The 17650-nt window shown below is 45.3% G+C and overlaps 2 protein-coding genes across 2 annotated transcripts; one reads left to right on the forward strand and one right to left on the reverse strand.

Annotated features, from left to right (window-relative positions):
* Positions 1 to 10955: 10955 nt before the first annotated feature.
* Positions 10956 to 11366, forward strand: LOC142473783 (histone H3-like). Its single transcript, XM_075580783.1, has one exon. The coding sequence runs from the start codon at positions 10956 to 10958 to the stop codon at positions 11364 to 11366; it is 411 nt and encodes a 136-aa protein (XP_075436898.1).
* A 616-nt stretch (positions 11367 to 11982) lies between these two features.
* Positions 11983 to 12750, reverse strand: LOC142473781 (histone H1-like). Its single transcript, XM_075580781.1, has one exon. It carries the CDS (start codon positions 12722 to 12724, stop codon positions 12071 to 12073), a length of 654 nt encoding a protein of 217 aa, XP_075436896.1. The 5' UTR covers positions 12725 to 12750; the 3' UTR covers positions 11983 to 12070.
* Between the last annotated feature and the right edge of the window lie 4900 nt (positions 12751 to 17650).

A 17650-nucleotide genomic window follows, 5' to 3' on the forward strand; every position in this document is an offset into this window, starting at 1 on the left:
TCCCGGATGGCAGAATATCCCCGCTGGGCTTGGTGCCATGATGAGTAACATTCAAAGACTCTGATTTTCAGGCAGATGCCTCCCACCCTTTCCACCATGATGTGGCTGAGCATAATCCTTTCTTGGTGTTACTGTGCTGGCGTCATTTCCTTTGCTTGGCCCTTCTTGGCTTTCCTGTGCTGAAGCCTGTGCTGAAGCTTCCTGTATCCTGGAGCCTCCTTTGTCCAGAGGACATTCCTTTGCCGAATCCCCTGTGCTGAAACTTCCTTGTTCTCTAATGTCTTCACCGTTTTACGCTGCAGCATCTACGCTGAAGCGCCCTTGCCAAAGCCCTTCCAGTTCCTGAGGACCTCCTGTGCTGGAGCACCTGCTGGACCCCCCTGTGCTGCAGGAGTCCTGTCCCTTGCACCTCCCATTGCACTGCAGTGCCTATGCTGAAGCTTTCTGCTGAAGTGCCAATGCTGGCGCTCTTCCTGATGCCGACCACGGTCTGTGACCTCAACCTATTCTCCTATGCCGCCTGCCCCTTCTCCAATCCTGACCCGGCTACGTTTGACCACGGAATTCGCACTTCGGACCCAGCTTTGTGGTTTGAGGTTGGTGTATATCCATCCCCACCTCAGACCCGCAGTCCGGTCCAGGTTTGTGGCGAGCACAAACCTGACAGTCTACTATTTTGCATAAGAAACTTTTATGTTTCCCGGAAGATCCTGGCAGACTTACATGGTCACTCTACCTTATCATTTCAATGCAATTGGTTCTGGTGTCCTGTGCAAGAATTGTGGCAGGGTGAGAGTACACAAAACTGAGAGCCACAAACAAGTGATCTAAACATCTGGGCTTTGGAGAAGGATTTACAAACATAAAGGCTCTTCTCAAAGTCAAACACAATGTCCATAAAAAGCTTTGTCACATTGGACCTTCTATAGGAGAATCTCAACTCTCTAAACATTGAATAAAAGTCTGTGGCAAGAAGACTTCCATTTTACCCAACAGTGGTGTGAATATTTATGGTATCCTTTGTGTGGTTATTAGACACTTTGGGACCAATGAGATTGCCGCTAGGGACAGGGAACACACCAGGGAAACATACATACGTACAATGCTTTCAGAAATATATAGTAAGATTGGTTGCAACATATATCAACGTTACACTAGTTTGTAAGAGTAGCTAATGATAGCAATTGTATAGGAGATAGTTACTTAGTAGGATTGGTTAGTGGAGATTGTGACACATTTGAGCACTAAGTAGTTATTTGCATAGAAAACGATCACACTAGTGTTTTTAACTTGGTCACTTGAGCACCTGTTTAGGTAAAAGTAATCACCATGTTGGTTTAGGCACTTATTATTATTATTATATGTTAGATTTCATTCACTGAGGTTGTCACAAACAATGTATTAATTTTATTTTACTTATTTCTGTGGGGAAAAGACTATGGTCACCAAGAAATGAGAGTATTTAATGTATTGATTCCAATACATATGTAATGCATTTTATCTATAAATAATAAAAGAACAAAAACAGCATTGGATACGTTATAGATAATATATTAATTAGAGGAGGTGAACTATTGAGAAAAAAAAATGTTTTTCTCTTCACCACTTAAAGTAAATATTGGTAGGTTCATGTGTAATGTTTGTTCATAGTAATAGTGTAACAAGTATTAAAAGTGAAGGCTTATTAAGAATGGGATATTGAGTGCAGCTTTGGGGAAAATATCTCTTCAATTTGTAGTTACAATTAACTAACTGATTTATTCAGGATAAATAATAAATCTATAGTTGAAAAAAGAATGAACAGTATGAGAAGATAAATTAATTAATAATAATAATAAAAAAAAAAACATATTGAAACAATGGAAATATATCCTTATCCAGATCTGCCTAAATGGCGAAATAGTTTGACAAGCATTGGAAAATAGATGCAAAAACACAGCAACAATTAATGCATAATTAAATAGTCATCTTAAATGCTAATATTGTATCTGAAAAAAATAAATAAAAACTCTTGATATAGTTCAGCTTATGTTTAAATGTATTAGATTTTTTAAGTGTGTATTTACATTGGTAATTTTAATATTTCATATGCAGTGATATAATTCAATAAATAAGGAATGAGGATACGTGTAATAGATATCTTTAAATACAGGCCCCTGTTCAGTCTAGTTATATTACTCTAACATCAGATGTTAATTTTTATTTAGAAAATACATAATATAGTATGGACTATTTAATTTGTGCTTAAACTGTAACACATTGTGTATATACATATACAGACTTGTTATTTTAATTAAAAGCAAACTACTGTGACTGGAGCATTAGGCTAAGGCCCCGCTCCCAGAGTCAGCGCACCCGCACTGCAGACAGGCGGTGCGCTGACATACACAGACCGCGATATGCGGTCTGTAGGGAGCGGGAGCCAGAGCGGGAGGTGGGCGAGAGTGGGAGGCTTGACAGGGAGGGGGGCGTGGCTTGAGCGGGGGGACCCGCTACTCTCCCCCCCCCTCCCTCCACTGACTCGGGCTGGAGCTGGAGCTGCTGAGGGTACGTTTAAACACACACACACGCAGGAACTCATACATACACACACACACACACACACACACACACACACACACACACACACACACACACACACACACACACACACACACACACACAGGCAGGCACTCACGCACTCATACACACACACGTGCGCACACACAGGCAGGCACTCACGCAGTCATACACACACACATACACACACAGACAGGCACGCACGCACTCAGACACACACACAGACAGGCACTCACCTGCTTTCACTCCACACTCCTCCCCGCTCCCCGAAGCCTCTCCTCCTCCCGAAGCCTCCCCTCCCCATTGGCTCACAGCCACACCACGTGACGCGTCAACGCTAGGAAACACCATTCTCTTGTGTCTCCTAGCGGCTGACGCGCCACAGCGTGTAGTCAGCTGTGGCGCCAGGGGGGACCGGGACCGGCTCGCGAGGATTCCCGTGCTGGTGGGGAACTCGCGACATGGCCGCCCGCGCCAACGAGCGCAGCGGGACCGAGGCCTTAGAAGGAAGCCAAAGAGCCCGGTTAGGAGCTGATCAGATCACACAGAGCAGTGACAGCGAGAAGACATTGAGGGAAGCCCCATTTATAGCGCAGCACTGCCACCGTGTGGGGCTCTGGGAACTGCAGGCATTAAGGAAACGAGCCGCGCGGTTCCGCTTCTTTGTGTCTCTGTGTTCGGGTTTATAATAATAACACAATGTGAACATTAGAAGAAGAGGAACCAAGAAAGTCCCATTGAAGCAATGATCTGGGAAAGAAAACCCCTCATATTACATTTCACCGATTAAAGATCATTTGAATACTTGGTATATGTACATGTTCCATGTCAGAGAGCTCTGTGCTGTATCTGTGCAAACACTAATGTTATCACTGATGAAAAGTTCAGTCCGCGCTCTGGCTCTTTAAACTTGGAATGTTGATCCCTCTCTGTTCTTTTGCTGCTCTTGTGTTATGAGGTGTCTCCCCCACCTCCAATTGTGGCTTCCACCGGAAACTCCGACGGCGATACCAATGTTAACAAAAAAGAAAAAACACAAAAGCGCACCAAGATGAGAGATATATATTGTATTAGCAACAAATAAAAATAGTAGTAACTTACATATAAAATTTCTTTAATAATCCCCGATTCTGATGTCTATCACAGGAGTAGGGCATCACATAGGAAATAGAAGGGTAGTCTCAGTTCTGGGAGATCAGACCCACGTGCTGGGGCTGTCTCCGTTCAGTCTCCTATCCTCCACGTGTGGTAGCGTGGTGAGGAGTGTAGCGCGCATGCGCAGGAACCGGAGCCCTCTATAGGTGTCCTTAGGATGCCTGTCCGTTTTTGATAGCAGACAAACGATCGGGAACGGGCAGAAACGATACACTTGAATGTGTACTGGTGGTGGGTAGTAAAACTGCCAGCCACAACAGTCGCTTTTTTTTTTTTTTTTGACGCGTTTCGTTTACCAAAGTAAACTTCTTCAGGCGATATCTGGGGCACCTGTTTAGGGGTCCTTTATAGGTCTAATGCTGTGCGTCATTGGCTAATACCGAATGACTGCATGGCCAATCAGGCTCGTATGCTGGTAGGGGCGGGCCACATTGAAAAGTCCTCCCTATTCATGTATTTGATTCATGATGAATTAAACTATATAAATATATAATGTGTGTAGAAGGGTAAACAGACCTTAAAGGGGAGCCAAAAACATGTGTCCCATATAGTCAAGTGCAATAAAATATGCATAATAACAGCATAAATAACAAAGTGTATGTGCATTCAAATGACAACATTAATAACATTAATGACATATAAATAACATTGAAACATGGGAGATAAACAAGGGGAAAGAGGGGGTGAGGGAAAAAAGGGGGGGGGGACAAAAGGGGGGAAAAAAGGGGAAAAGGAATGGAGGAAGGAGAAGGGGGGGGAAAGGGAAAGGGGGGAGGTAGGGGGGGAACTTAAAAAGATAAAAACCACTATGATGAAAAATGAAGAAGTAGCTAAAAGATCAGATAAAAAACAGATGAAAAAGTTAACTAAAATATCTAAAGGAAACAGAACCTTATATTAGACCAATGATTGTATCAAAGTACAGTATGCATGAGTTCACCTCAAAAAAGGGGTTAATTCCACATAGTCGTTCAAACCCCCCGGGTATTTAGATTGGAGGGTAAATATCCAGAATTGCTCCCTTTTCGCAATCTGAAGATCTATGTTACCAGCCCGTACATTAGTTGTTATATGTTCGATGCCCATATACTTAACCCCTATGGTGCTACATTGATGGACATCCTTAAAATGTGACAATAAATGTGTTAGTGGTTTGTTAGATGCCAGTAGTTTTGGAATATTAGTGATATTTCTGAGGTGCTCCATCACTCTAATTTTGAGCTGACGTTTAGTGCGGCCCACATACTGTAATCCACATCCACATTGCAGGATGTAAATAACATATGTGGTTACGCAATCGATGTAGCTATTAATTTCATATCTAATATCTGTCGCTTTAGATTTAAAATAATCCTGAGTAAGCATTATTTGACAGATTTTACACCTATTGCATCTGTGATTACCTTTAATGCCCAACATCTCCCTAAGATCTTTCTTTTTGGTAGAATCACTGCCTTTAAGGAGGCTAGGGGCCAAGATACTTTTTAAATTGTTGGATCTCGTGAACACAATCGTTGGTCTTTCTGGTAAGGTTTTTGCCAAGATTGGATCCATCTGCAAAATGTACCAGTATTTGTTCAAAATATATTTGATCTTTTTATGAGAACTATTAAATTTTGTTACAAAATACGGTGTTTGTTTCTCATTTTTCCTTTTATTGTTTTTAAGGTCTGTTTCGCTGAATTCTAAATTGGGCAATATTGTAAGAGAGCCATCAACCACTGGATCCTCCAATGGTTGGATTAATGTATTTCCAGTGGAAACATAATTTTGTTTACCATTAGGTTTACTATTCTTAGGTTGAATCAGTTTCTTCCTATTAATGTTTAATGCTCTTTTGTAGGCTCTATCTATAAGAGTCACATCATAGCCCTTTTGAAAGAAACGCTCAAAGAGTATTTGAGATTGTACCTTGAACGTTTCTATGTCAGCACAGTTACGCCTAATGCGTAAAAACTGGCTGAATGGGATGTTATTAATGCATCTCCTTTCATGTCCGCTCTCTGGGTGTAGAAAGGAGTTAACATTAGTGTTCTTAAAATGTGTTTTTGTATGCAACTCGTTGTTGATTATATAAATTTCTAAATCCAAGAAGATAATCTTACTTTGACTTATTTAACTGGTAAAAGTGAGATTGAACAGATTATCATTCAACCTTGCAACGAAGCTATCAAACGAGGTACCATCACCGTCCCAGATAACAATCACATCATCGATGTATCTGCGCCACATAATCAACTGTGGCGCAGATACATCAATGCCCCATATATTGGACGATTCCCACCATCCCATGTACAAATTTGCGAAAGATGGTGCAAAACGTGTCCCCATTGCAGTGCCACACAATTGTAAATAAAACTCGTGTTCAAAAAGAAAATAATTGTGTTTCAATATAAATTCAATAGAGCTGTGGATAAACCTACGTTGGAGAAAAGGTAAAGTGCCGTGTAGTGCCAAAAAGTGATCAATAGCATCCAAACCCCCTTCGTGTGGGATAGAGGTGTAAAGTGATTGAACATCAAGAGTGGCTAGATGATAAGAAGATTTCCATGTGAAATCTGTAAGAATAGTGAGAAGAGAAGTAGTGTCGAGTAAATGTGAAGGTAATAGTGCTACTAAAGGTTGAAGAAAAGAATCTACATAAGAAGAAAGGTTGACAGTAAGAGAATTAATACCCGAAATAATGGGTCGCCCAGGTGGATTAGTGAGTGATTTGTGAATCTTGGGCAAATGGTACATAATAGGGATGGTGGGAGCCGTGCAGCATAAAAATTCAAACTCTTTTTTGTTAAGTACGCCTGATGTTAGGGCGGATTCCAAATGTACATTTAGTTCTAGTTTGAATGCAGCTGTGGGGTCTCTGGGTAATTTGCAATAGGACAGTGGATCAGACAATAGTCTGACCGCTTCTCTGCAATAATCTACTCTGTCTTGAAGTATTATACCTCCACCCTTGTCTGCTTCACGTATAATTATATTAGGATTTAATTGTAGCGTTTTTAGCGCATGTCTTTCCTGTGCAGTTAGGTTAGAGTTCTTATTCGTGAGAAATCCTTTCCCTTGTCCCAAAGTTTGAAATTCCCTTTCGACCAGTTTATTGAATATATCAATATGGTGTCCCCTAGAATGATAAGGGTGAAAAACAGAATTAGGTTTGAATAATGAATGTTGTATAGATATACTCTCGTTGGTATTGGTAATGCCCTCATCCATTAGTGACATCAAGTCCAATAGTTGTGTTTGTTCACTTGTAGACAATGTCTGTACAATAGGATTAATGGTATCAGGCGACATGGCCGCCCACGCCAACGAGCGCAGCGGGACCGAGGCCTTAGAAGGAAGCCAAAGAGCCCGGTTAGGAGCTGATCAGATCACACAGAGCAGTGACAGCGAGAAGACATTTAGGGAAGCCCCATTAATAGCGCAGCACTGCCACCGTGTGGTGCTCTGGGAACTGCAGGCATTAAGGAAACGAGCCGCGCGGTTCCGCTTCTTTGTGTCTCTGTGTTCGGGTTTATAATAATAACACAATGTGAACATTAGAAGAAGATGAACCAAGAAAGTCCCATTGAAGCAATGATCTGGGAAAGAAAACCCCTCATATTACATTTCACCGATTAAAGATCATTTGAATACTTGGTATAAGTACATGTTCCATGTCAGAGAGCTCTGTGCTGTATCTGTGCAAACACTAATGTTATCACATTAAATCTTTTTAATTGTCCCACTTACAAGCACTAAATAAATAATAACTTTATTAGGACGATATCGGTCTGAGGCGGGGTTTTTGAACATCGCAACGGCTTTCATAGAACCAATCAGAGTGAAGGGCGGGACCAAAGCAGCCAATCACAGCGATCTGCAGTCCATAAATACCCAGCTACAGCGGTTTTTTCTTTATGTGATTGTTAACGCATGGGCCAGCCATAATGAGATTGCACTACCACCCCTCCGGAGTATTGAAGCCACTGGAGTACAGGTAAAGACTGCAACAGGACCACTGCGACTAATTGCCACCTACTGCCCCCCTAAGGTGAAGCTACATTTGGGAGACTTGGAAGCTCTGCTGGACTCCACTGTCCCAACCATCATCGGGGGAGATCTAAATGCCAAACACCGGTGCTGGAACTCAAGGACAGCAAACTCCAGGGGACAAGCTCTTCTTGCTTACTCAAAGGAGATTGACTTTGTAGTGGCTGGCCCTACAGAACCCACCCACTACCCAGGCACTGCAAGCCACACCAGATGTCCTGGACATTGTCTTACTGAAGAACGTGAAACATTCTGTCCAGTTGGAAACCCTGGCGGAACTGACCTCAGACCACAACCCAGTTACCATTACTGTTGGCGACGAGATGGAAACCCACCAGCAAACACCCAGGTACAATTTCACCAGGGCGAACTGGAGCCTGTACAAAGAAGAGTTGAGCAACATCACAAACCCCCGCCCCTTGGACACCAACGGAGACATTGATGATGCTGTTAACACCTTTACTACCGCAGTCCAACATGCAATAGAGCACAGCGTCCCAAAACAGATGCCCAAACGCTGCTCCATCTACGACCTACCGAGTGGGATCAAGCAAGCAATTGCTGAGAAAAACAGGGCCCGACGCCAGTGGCAAAAGTTCCGCACACCTGACCTTCTGGTAAAGTGGGTGGGGGAGTGGGGGGAGTGGATGGACTGGGCGCTTCCTAAACAATATAGTAATCAGTGTGATAAGTGACACACCTTAAGTACACACAATAAACCTATCACCATATAGTGAAATAAAATAAAATAAAAAACAGTGTACAGCAGCAGCTCAACTTCCTCTGATGGGATCGTTCCTAATCCCAGGATGTGAAGTATTCTTTTCTTGGGGTTGAGGAGGAGCGCTGGATCTCGTGATATGTAAAAAAATATAAAAATATATATAGTGCAGATGGTATTTCACTGCTGCAGCAGCCTGCTTCTATCGGCGGTTCTCTCCACCACCCAACTTTATATTGGAAAATGTGAGTTTCCTGATAACCTGTGCACAATACATTTGTATAGTTCATACTATTTGCACTATTTGTGGCTTTCTTTATTTTTCATATCATCCACTTCACTGAGAGGATACAGACTCCAGTAACACAAAGGGCTCCAGTCAGAGAGAGAAGGATCTCTGACATGCAGTGATTTTATACGATTTTTGTGAGTTCATTTCTTATGTTACACATTGTTTAAAGCAGTGAAATACCATCTGCACTATATATATTTTTATATTTTTTTACATATCACGAGATCCAGCGCTCCTCCTCAACCCCAAGAAAAGAATACTTCTGGTAAAGTACAACTAACTTGCCAGACTACTGCGACAGCAAATCAGCCAACACCGGGTGGAGTGGTGGGAGGCCGCAGCAGCCAAGCTGAAGGAATCCGACAACTCTGTTTGGAGAATGACCCAACGCCTGACCGGGAAGAAAGAGCCAAATCCACCTATCCAGGGCCTGACCCACCTGGCATGTAGCAACAAGGACAAGGCAGAGGTTCTCGCTGACACACTGGAGACAACTTTTAGGCCTAACCAAGCCAGCAAAATAGCACGGGAAGTTTAGCAAGGAGTTAACAGGCATCTTACCGAGCACCTACCAGAGACCGAAGCGGAAAACCTTGAAGGATGCACCAGGACTGAGATAACGCAACTTGCAGAAAAGCTGGCAAATGGCAAAGCACCAGGAAGTGACGGAATTACCAACCTGGCCATCAAGAAGCTTCCGCCGGCAGCCATGGAATGCCTCACAGAAATCTTCAATGCATGCATGCGGCTCCAGCACTTTCCTCAATCCTGGAAGGAAGCCAAGGTCATTGTATTTCCAAAGCCTGGAAAACCACTGAGGGATCCTGCAAACTACTGTCCGATAAGCCTGCTCTCTGGACTGTCGAAACTCCTGGAGAAAGTTATTCTTACGCGCCTCCGCCACTTTGCCTCTGGTAAAAACATTCTACTAAAGGAGCAATTTGGATTCCGGAAGGACCACTCAACCAACCATCAGCTGCTGCGAGTCGTTGACATAATAAGCCATGGATTCAACATCCACAAATCAACTAGAGTTGTCTTCTTGGACGTGGCCAAAGCGTTTGACAGAGTTTGGCATGAAGGACTACTGCACAAAATGATCAACCTGAAATTCCCAAACTACCTGATTAAGCTGACTGCAAGCTACTTGCGGGAGTGCACATTCCACGTGGCTGTGCGGGAAGAGCTCTCAACAACGCGCCCCATCCGCGCAGGCGGGCCACAGGGATCAGTCCTGGGACCTTTCATGTTCAACCTCTTCATGAATGACATCCCCACAGACCTCCACAAGACTCAACTGGCACTCTACGCAGATGATGTGGCAGTCATCTCCCAGTCCTTCAGAGAGAAAGAAGTAGCTAAGAACATCCAGAAAGCACTAGACATGCTATCAACATGGTACAGCGACTGGCAAGTAGGACTGAACTCCAGCAAGACTACAGCTACACTGTTTACCAAAAAGAGGATCAAGGCACACCCGCCAATCACCCTCAACGGAGAGGCTATCAAATGGGAGCCAAACAGCTCTTACCTAGGGGTAATCCTAGATAGCAAGCTAAGCTGGAGAAACCACATTGAGAAGATCCAACAGAAGGCAACAACCAAGCTGGCAGCACTGTACCCCCTGCTGAAGACAAGGACCATGCCCATCAAGAGCAAAGTCAATGTGATCAAGGCGATCATTAGACCCACAATGACATACGCCTCCCCGGTGTGGAGTGGTTGCCACCAACGGCAAAGATCATCTCTCCAAAAATTACAGAACAAGGCGCTGCGGATTGCGTCCAACGCTCCACTTCCTACAAGAATAGCAGACCTTCATAGGGAACTGGGCATCGAGATGTTAGATGAACATCTAAAGAAGCTCAACAAAAAATTCTACAAGGAACTGGACCAGAACTCAAACCCGCTGATCAAGAAGCTTGCTGCGATCTCTGCAAACCCATTTGACTGCTACCCACGACCCATCACAGCACTGACCCTGTGAAACCAACTCAACTGTGGCAAGTAACACAGATCAAGAAGCTTCCTAAAGTGTGCGACAATACACTCAAGAAGAGAACTTGGAGTAATGAGGCTCAAGCCTCGGTATCCAATATCACCACTGACAGATTTAATCTGTCAGTAAGAACAGAACGGTCAGTTTTTTCTTTATTAGTTCCTGACCGGAGATGCGCACTGTCACAGCAGCACAGGATGGCCCGGACCAAGCAAACCGCCCGGAAATCCACCGGAGGGAAGGCTCCCCGTAAGAAGCTAGCGACCAAGGCTGCCAGAAAGAGTGCTCCGGCCACCGGCGGAGTGAAGAAGCCTCACCGTTACCGGCCCGGTACTGTGGCTCTCAGGGAGATCCGCCGCTACCAGAAGTCCACCGAGCTGCTCATCCGCAAGCTGCCCTTCCAGCGCCTGGTACGGGAGATCACCCAGGATTTCAAGACTGACCAGCGCTTCCAGAGCTCGGCTGTCATAGCTCTGCAGGAGGCCAGTGAGGCTTATCTGGTGGGGCACTTCGAGGACACCAACCTGTGCGCTATCCACGCCAAGAGGGTCACCATCATGCCCAAGGACATCCAGCTGGCCTGCAGGATCAGAGGGGAGAGAGCTTAGGCCGGCTGCACCCTGACTTCATTTACACCCGAAAAACAAAGGCTCTTTTAAGAGCCACCACATTTTCAATGAAAATTGCCTGATCAATATTAACACACGGATACTGATCTCAATATAGAGAATTAAAGAAGTGTGTTATCCTTGTACTTGATGTGTGACAATATAGATAAACGCACCTTCAATATTTGTGTATTCATTGTCACCATTTCATAATGTATATGTGTGCACATAAAGACAAACCTGTAAATGTCCCCCCTCCAATGTGCCACTGGTGATCAAACTGAAATGTTATGAAATAGCGTGTGCTTGATGCTTTCAATGTGATGTAAACACTTTTTTTTATAACAGTGATAAATAAGTTTTTCTGATGTAAACTACGTTTTTTTTATTTTAATTTTATATAAACCATGTTTGTGAATATTATGTACACACAAACAAAACCATAATGTCACCTAATATGTCAGTTTGTCTGAGAAACATTTATTCGTGCAATAGGTTAGGGACTACAAACTTACACATGCACCTTACAGTGCTCGCAGTATCAATGCATATACACTTGTGCTCTGGCAGTGTAACACAAACCCCTGCATGGGATTAGTTGGAGAAACATTCCCAGTTACACATTATGTGCACAGCTCTCTATGTGGGGTTGTGGTGGCTCTTAAAAGAGCCTTTGTGTTTGTAAGAGGCTGAAGTTGTCGGTCTCACTTCTTAGGAGCTGCCGCCCTCTTGGGCTTTGCTGCTTTGGGTTTGGCTGCCTTGGCCTTAGCTGGACTCTTAGCAGCTTTTGGCTTCGCAGCCTTTTTAGCCGCCGGGCTCTTCACAGCCTTCCTGGGCTTGGCAGCTTTAGACTTCTTCGGGCTTTTTGCTGGCTTCTTGGCGGCCGCCGGTTTCTTGACCTTTTTGGGGCTTTTCTTCACTCCCGCCGGAGCCTTTTTGGGTTTCTTGGGGGACTTGGCGGGTTTCTTTGCCACTGGCTTCTTGGGTTTCTCCGTTTCCTTTTTCTTGGCCGCCTTCTCCTTGCTCTCCAACTGCTTCTTATTCAGCTTGAACGATCCGGAGGCTCCGCTCCCTTTCAGCTGGATCAGGGTTTCCTTGCTCACCAAGCCCTTGAGAGCCAGCTTCAGGCGGCTGTTATTCTTCTCCACATCGTAGCCTCCTGCAGCCAGAGCCTTCTTCAGAGCGGACAGGGAGACCCCGCTGCGCTCCTTAGAGGCGGACACAGCTCTCACTATCAGATCGGACACGCTGGGACCGGACTTTGCTGGGCGGCTTTTCGAGGCTCCGGACGCTTTCTTCGGCTGCTTCTTCTTGGCGGCGCTTTCAGCTGGAGGAGGAGCAGGAGCGGTCTCGGCCATTGCAGCTGCAGGTAAAATATCCCAACACACTGACAGAAAGTTATACTGGGGGCGGGGTCCTGCCGGGACTTATATAGAGAGCCTGCTGCTCTGTGATTGGTTAGATATCGGAGTGAGCTTCTCTCTCATTGGGTATAATCACTAAGCCCCGCCCCTGACTCATCCTCCCGGATCACAAACACTGCTCTGACTTTGTGTTTCTGAGGCTGCAAGAAAAGGGCATTTTATCCCCTAATTATTACTCACATCCCCCCTTCTTGCATTCAATTTATAAGGAATTATATTATCTTCACTGCTGTATCATTTTTCTGCTGGGAAAGTACAAACGCAATTAGGAATAATGGGTGAAAGTTCGGCTCTGTAGCCTGGGATTTGCCAGATTTCATTCATATCTGTCTATTTCTGTCACTTTTACTTTGCTCAGACTAAATGTGCAACCTCCATCCTCATACAGTGACACTAAGGACATATTATTCTACAGTATCAGTTTAAAATAATGTGCATATAAATATATAAACATGGTCTGGGGATTCACTATATATGTACAAGTAGCACAATAATTCCTGAGCAGCGTACATTGCTATTTCATGTTGTTCCATTTCCCCGGTACTAAGCTCTGTATTATTCCATTGTCAGTTATGAATATTGGTTATTAAATGGGAGATTCGAAAAGTTTTGTATTCCATCTGTTCTGCAAATGAATAGTTTATAATGATATGTATGTAACATTATGTTTTCTAAAAACAATCATAGTAACATACACATCATGTGAATGACAGTAAATATATTTTAATAATGTAATAATCAAACAACTATTTTGTTTAAGCTTTATAATACAATTGGGAAGTGTTAAAAATATGTTTATCTGTGGGTTACAAAAAAATGTGTATGTGATATTAATGGAAGATTAGGTTATTAATCACCCTGTGTGTTACATAACTATGTAATGTCACTATTAGCACTATGTGTAGGAACTGACATATTTTGTGACCATTGTCACCAGAGACCAGAACTTTTAACATCTTTACATCAGGATCACTATCACCAGAAAATAATAATAATAATAATAATAAAAATAATAGTACGTTCTTGTATAGCGCTGCTAGTTTTATGTAGCACTTTACAGGGACATTTTGCAGACACAGTCCCTGCCCCGTGGAGCTTACAATCTATTTTGTTGGAGCCAGAGACACAGGGATATAAAGTGACTTGCCCAAGGTCACAAGTAGTTGACACTCGGAGTTGAACCAGGCTTCAAACTCACTCTCAGTGCCAGTGTGTTTTACTCAGGGTTTACTCACTGAGCCACTCCTTCTCCCGAATGACACACTAGATGAATAAACAAAAGTTTATTCTGGCAAGCCAGAAAACACACAACACACATGTGACGATAGGGGTAGCCAGCCTCACATAATAAGGTAAAGCCTGTCTGGCTTCCCCTAACACAATAGGCTTCCCCTGCAATAGGTCCCTCCGGTCAACCCCAAATATCCCGCTGGGAAGGTGCCACCAGGTCTGCGGGAAACCATTGGCTCTAGCCCAGTGAAAGCCGGACCCCGGACCTTATTTCTAGCCCTTTCCTGCTCACCATTTTTTTTCACCATGCGCCTTAATGGTCCCCAGGCCTGAGCCTGGGGTGGGCATGCTTTCCCCCGATGGGGAACAATGACAGCCCTTGTGCTTTCTTCTCCTCCCAGCACAAGACTGACTAAATGTGATACTGTGAGGATTCGCTGTTCTGCTGCTCCTGCCCCTTTAACCCTCACTTGCCCATTGGACTACCATAACACCCAAGAGTGGCAAACTGGGGTGGAACTTACGCACGGTGCGCGGGTTCTGTGCAGTTCCATTCGGTCTCTGGGCATGGAACACGTTCTTGCTCCTCCTGTCTTGATGCGCAGCGCGCATGCATGGTACACGGTCTTCCCTGTGGTCTGCGGTGTCCGCCCCTCTGACCTGCCCCCGTCCTGGCATCACCCCTATGCAGCGCGGTTACGCCCCTCACTCCGCCTCTACCTCAGCGGGTCCTGCCTCTGGTACCCGGCCCTGTCCTGATATCACTGTAATGCGGCGCAGTTGCACCCCTCCTCTATCTCCATGGGTCTCGCCTCTGGTTTCCGCCCTCATGGCGGTGCGGGTGTCGTGGCGCACAATGACAGCGTGTGACCAGGTCACCTACGGGTTTTGCGGGGGGCATGCACAAATTCTGACGCGGTAGCTATTGGCTGTGTAATAGGACACACCTGCATGATCCAGCAGCCTATCCTGTCCGCACGTCTGCTTCCTGGTTGCCTCCCATTGGTGGGAGGTCCTATAAATATGCTCTCATTGCCGAGCATAACCTCTGTTTGTGTGACGCTGCACTCATCACCTAGTTCCTGTCTGCCTGAACCCTGCTGCCTGACCCTGCATGGATACTACTCTGTGATGCTCTCCTGCACTGACCTTGGCTTTGGCAACGACTACTCTGTGATGCTCTCCTGCACTGACCCTGGATTTGGAACCACAGCAACGCCACTCTCTCCTGCACTGACCCTTGCTTGGCTCCACTACTACTCTACGCTCTACCACCCTGACCCTGGCTACGTACCCCAACAATCCGCTGCTCTATACTCCAAGATTCACAAGTACCTCACTTACCCTGTCTTCTGTTACTCTGATCCGGCCTGTTCGACTGTCCTATACTCTAGATGTGCCCTCGTGGTTGTGGTTGGCGTTCTATACAAATCCCTACCTCAGCCCCACGGTCACGCCTCGTTTGTAGTGAGCTACGGGTTACAGATACTCCCACTTGGAAGTCTCTGCAAGGGGCGGGCTCATGGACTGTACCCATCTTGGATAGGCTTACACAGGCCATGAGTCACCACCTTACTTCCTTCACTGGGGGGTCACTGGCTCATAGATTAACCTGTTAGTGCTCTGAACATAATAGGGACTTACATAATAGATACACTATGTGGGAAAGAGAGGTATTATGGGACATACCCTCTTACACTGGATAGGGGCAGTTAACACGCAGGTGGCCCAGCCAATTACACAAGGAGCACTGGCCCTCGTGGGCAACCTCCATCGGCTCTACTTCAACACCCCGGGTTTTTGACTTCTTCCCCCCTGGTTTGGTGGCCTGGGGAGGGTGAGCTACCTTAGGTCTTTTGACCGCCAGCACTGGAGTAAGGGAAAGGAAACGCTTTTCCAACTGTGGCCGTGTGGCCACTGTCACGATGGACGGATCGTATCAACAATTTTATATTTTAGGGAAATAGATTGAGCACACAAGTTGAGCAAAATAAACTGACATTTATTTCCTTAATAGACAGACACACGACAACCTTAGAATATACTTGACAAAACACTTACTGAGGAAGAGAATGGGATAGAATGTCCAGAAGTAAAACAAAGCACCAGAATATTGTCTTTTAAAATGCTGTCCTTTTGCAAGGGGCGTAAATTGCCAGCCCAATAAGTCTGTGAAAATTGCAAAGTTCTTTCTGGTCCATTGGGGTTCGTTAGATAACCCCCAGCACTAACGGGATCCTGAAGAAGAGTTATGTCCTTGGTTCTGATGTAATTAACTTGTTGCGTTAGGGAATCGTTGCTGCTGCTCTTATCCGCTTGTAGAAGCAAAGTGGAAATTTGTTCACATTGTAAAAGAGAGACGAAAGACAACGGGGATAGCTTAGGGAGCATGTATATAGGGTCGGCTAGCATATCTATAACATACCCGCCCAATCCCCTTCATGGGAACCTCCATCCCACCAATCTCCTTCTTGCCCCCAGTTTGCAGATGGGCACTACAGGGATTTCCAGTTGATACACCGCCTGTGCAACTCTGACACCTGGGCTGCTTACCATATGAGTGCTCCCCTTTTTACCTGGCTTCTCCCAGGCTAGGAGTTGGAACCAAGGTGTGAACTAGCCCAGAAGACTAACAGGATCTCCTGGTCAGCGAGCATCCCGGCTAATTCACACTTTGTGGCTCTGGGGCTTTCATCTGCAACACTTCCCTAGATCCATAGTCATTGCCCTAACAGGGAGTCTCTGAAGTTTGCAGAAGGAAGTGCCCCCAGCTCATCGGTGTAAAACATGTTGTTACTGGTTGCATTGCAAAGGCAAGTAGAAAAAGCCTCATCCTGCCTGTACATTTAAAGCTGCAGCCAGAAAGGCACTTTATCAAAAATATATGTTCTATTTGTCCTAAAGTCATCACTGGAGTTATCGGCATTCGGCCGTGCCTGGGATGTCTGCCAGCAAGTAGGCAAGCCAGGTGACAGTGCGAAGGCTCCCCTTAGACCACCACCGGGGCTAAGTAAGCCCTTTCAGCACAAGGCTGTTCAGTGGGACGGCGGCATTCACTTTCTGTAGCCCATCGCTGGGAGTTCTGGAGAGCCGGATCCTGCCTGATGTCCTTGGAGAAGCAAGGCAGGGAAGCTCAGTGTAGCAGGCGGGATGCTGATGTGGTAGTGGTTGTGGCCACTATTTGTGGGGCTAAGCACCCGGAGACCGAGACCCTAAAGACTATCTCAGAGGCGGACCTCAACCCTCCAGGGCTTTCCCCAGTTGCCATTCCTACTATGACGTATAATTGTGAGGCTCTGTTTGCCATGTTGGGTCAAGGCGCAATGGCAGACCATCACCTACAGTTAACCTAAATATTGAGAGACCTTGTCAGACCTTCTCCTGCCCTATCCCAGACCCCAAAATGAGGCCCCAGTACCTCCCTGGGGTCTGATAATTTATAAATAACATACCTCCCCACACACCACATTTTTCACCATTGTGTCCAGTATTTTTGGACAAGACACTTGGCAACCCTAGTGCTGGCAAGCCAAGTACTTCCAGAAGCTGACTCTACATGAGACACTAGCCGAGGTTGAGTCAGCCATGAGCCAGAGGGGCTGACCGAGACATTGCCGGTGAATCTGTCTC

Source organism: Ascaphus truei (genome assembly GCF_040206685.1).
Source record: "Ascaphus truei isolate aAscTru1 chromosome 12 unlocalized genomic scaffold, aAscTru1.hap1 SUPER_12_unloc_6, whole genome shotgun sequence".
In the NCBI taxonomy this organism is placed as follows: Eukaryota; Metazoa; Chordata; class Amphibia; order Anura; family Ascaphidae; genus Ascaphus; species Ascaphus truei.

What these genes read in the sequence shown, in the direction of transcription:
- LOC142473781 (XM_075580781.1), bottom strand. Translation starts at nt 12,724, where the DNA reads ATGGCCGAGACCGCTCCTGCTCCTCCTCCAGCTGAAAGCGCCGCCAAG.
- LOC142473783 (XM_075580783.1), top strand. Translation starts at nt 10,956, where the DNA reads ATGGCCCGGACCAAGCAAACCGCCCGGAAATCCACCGGAGGGAAGGCT.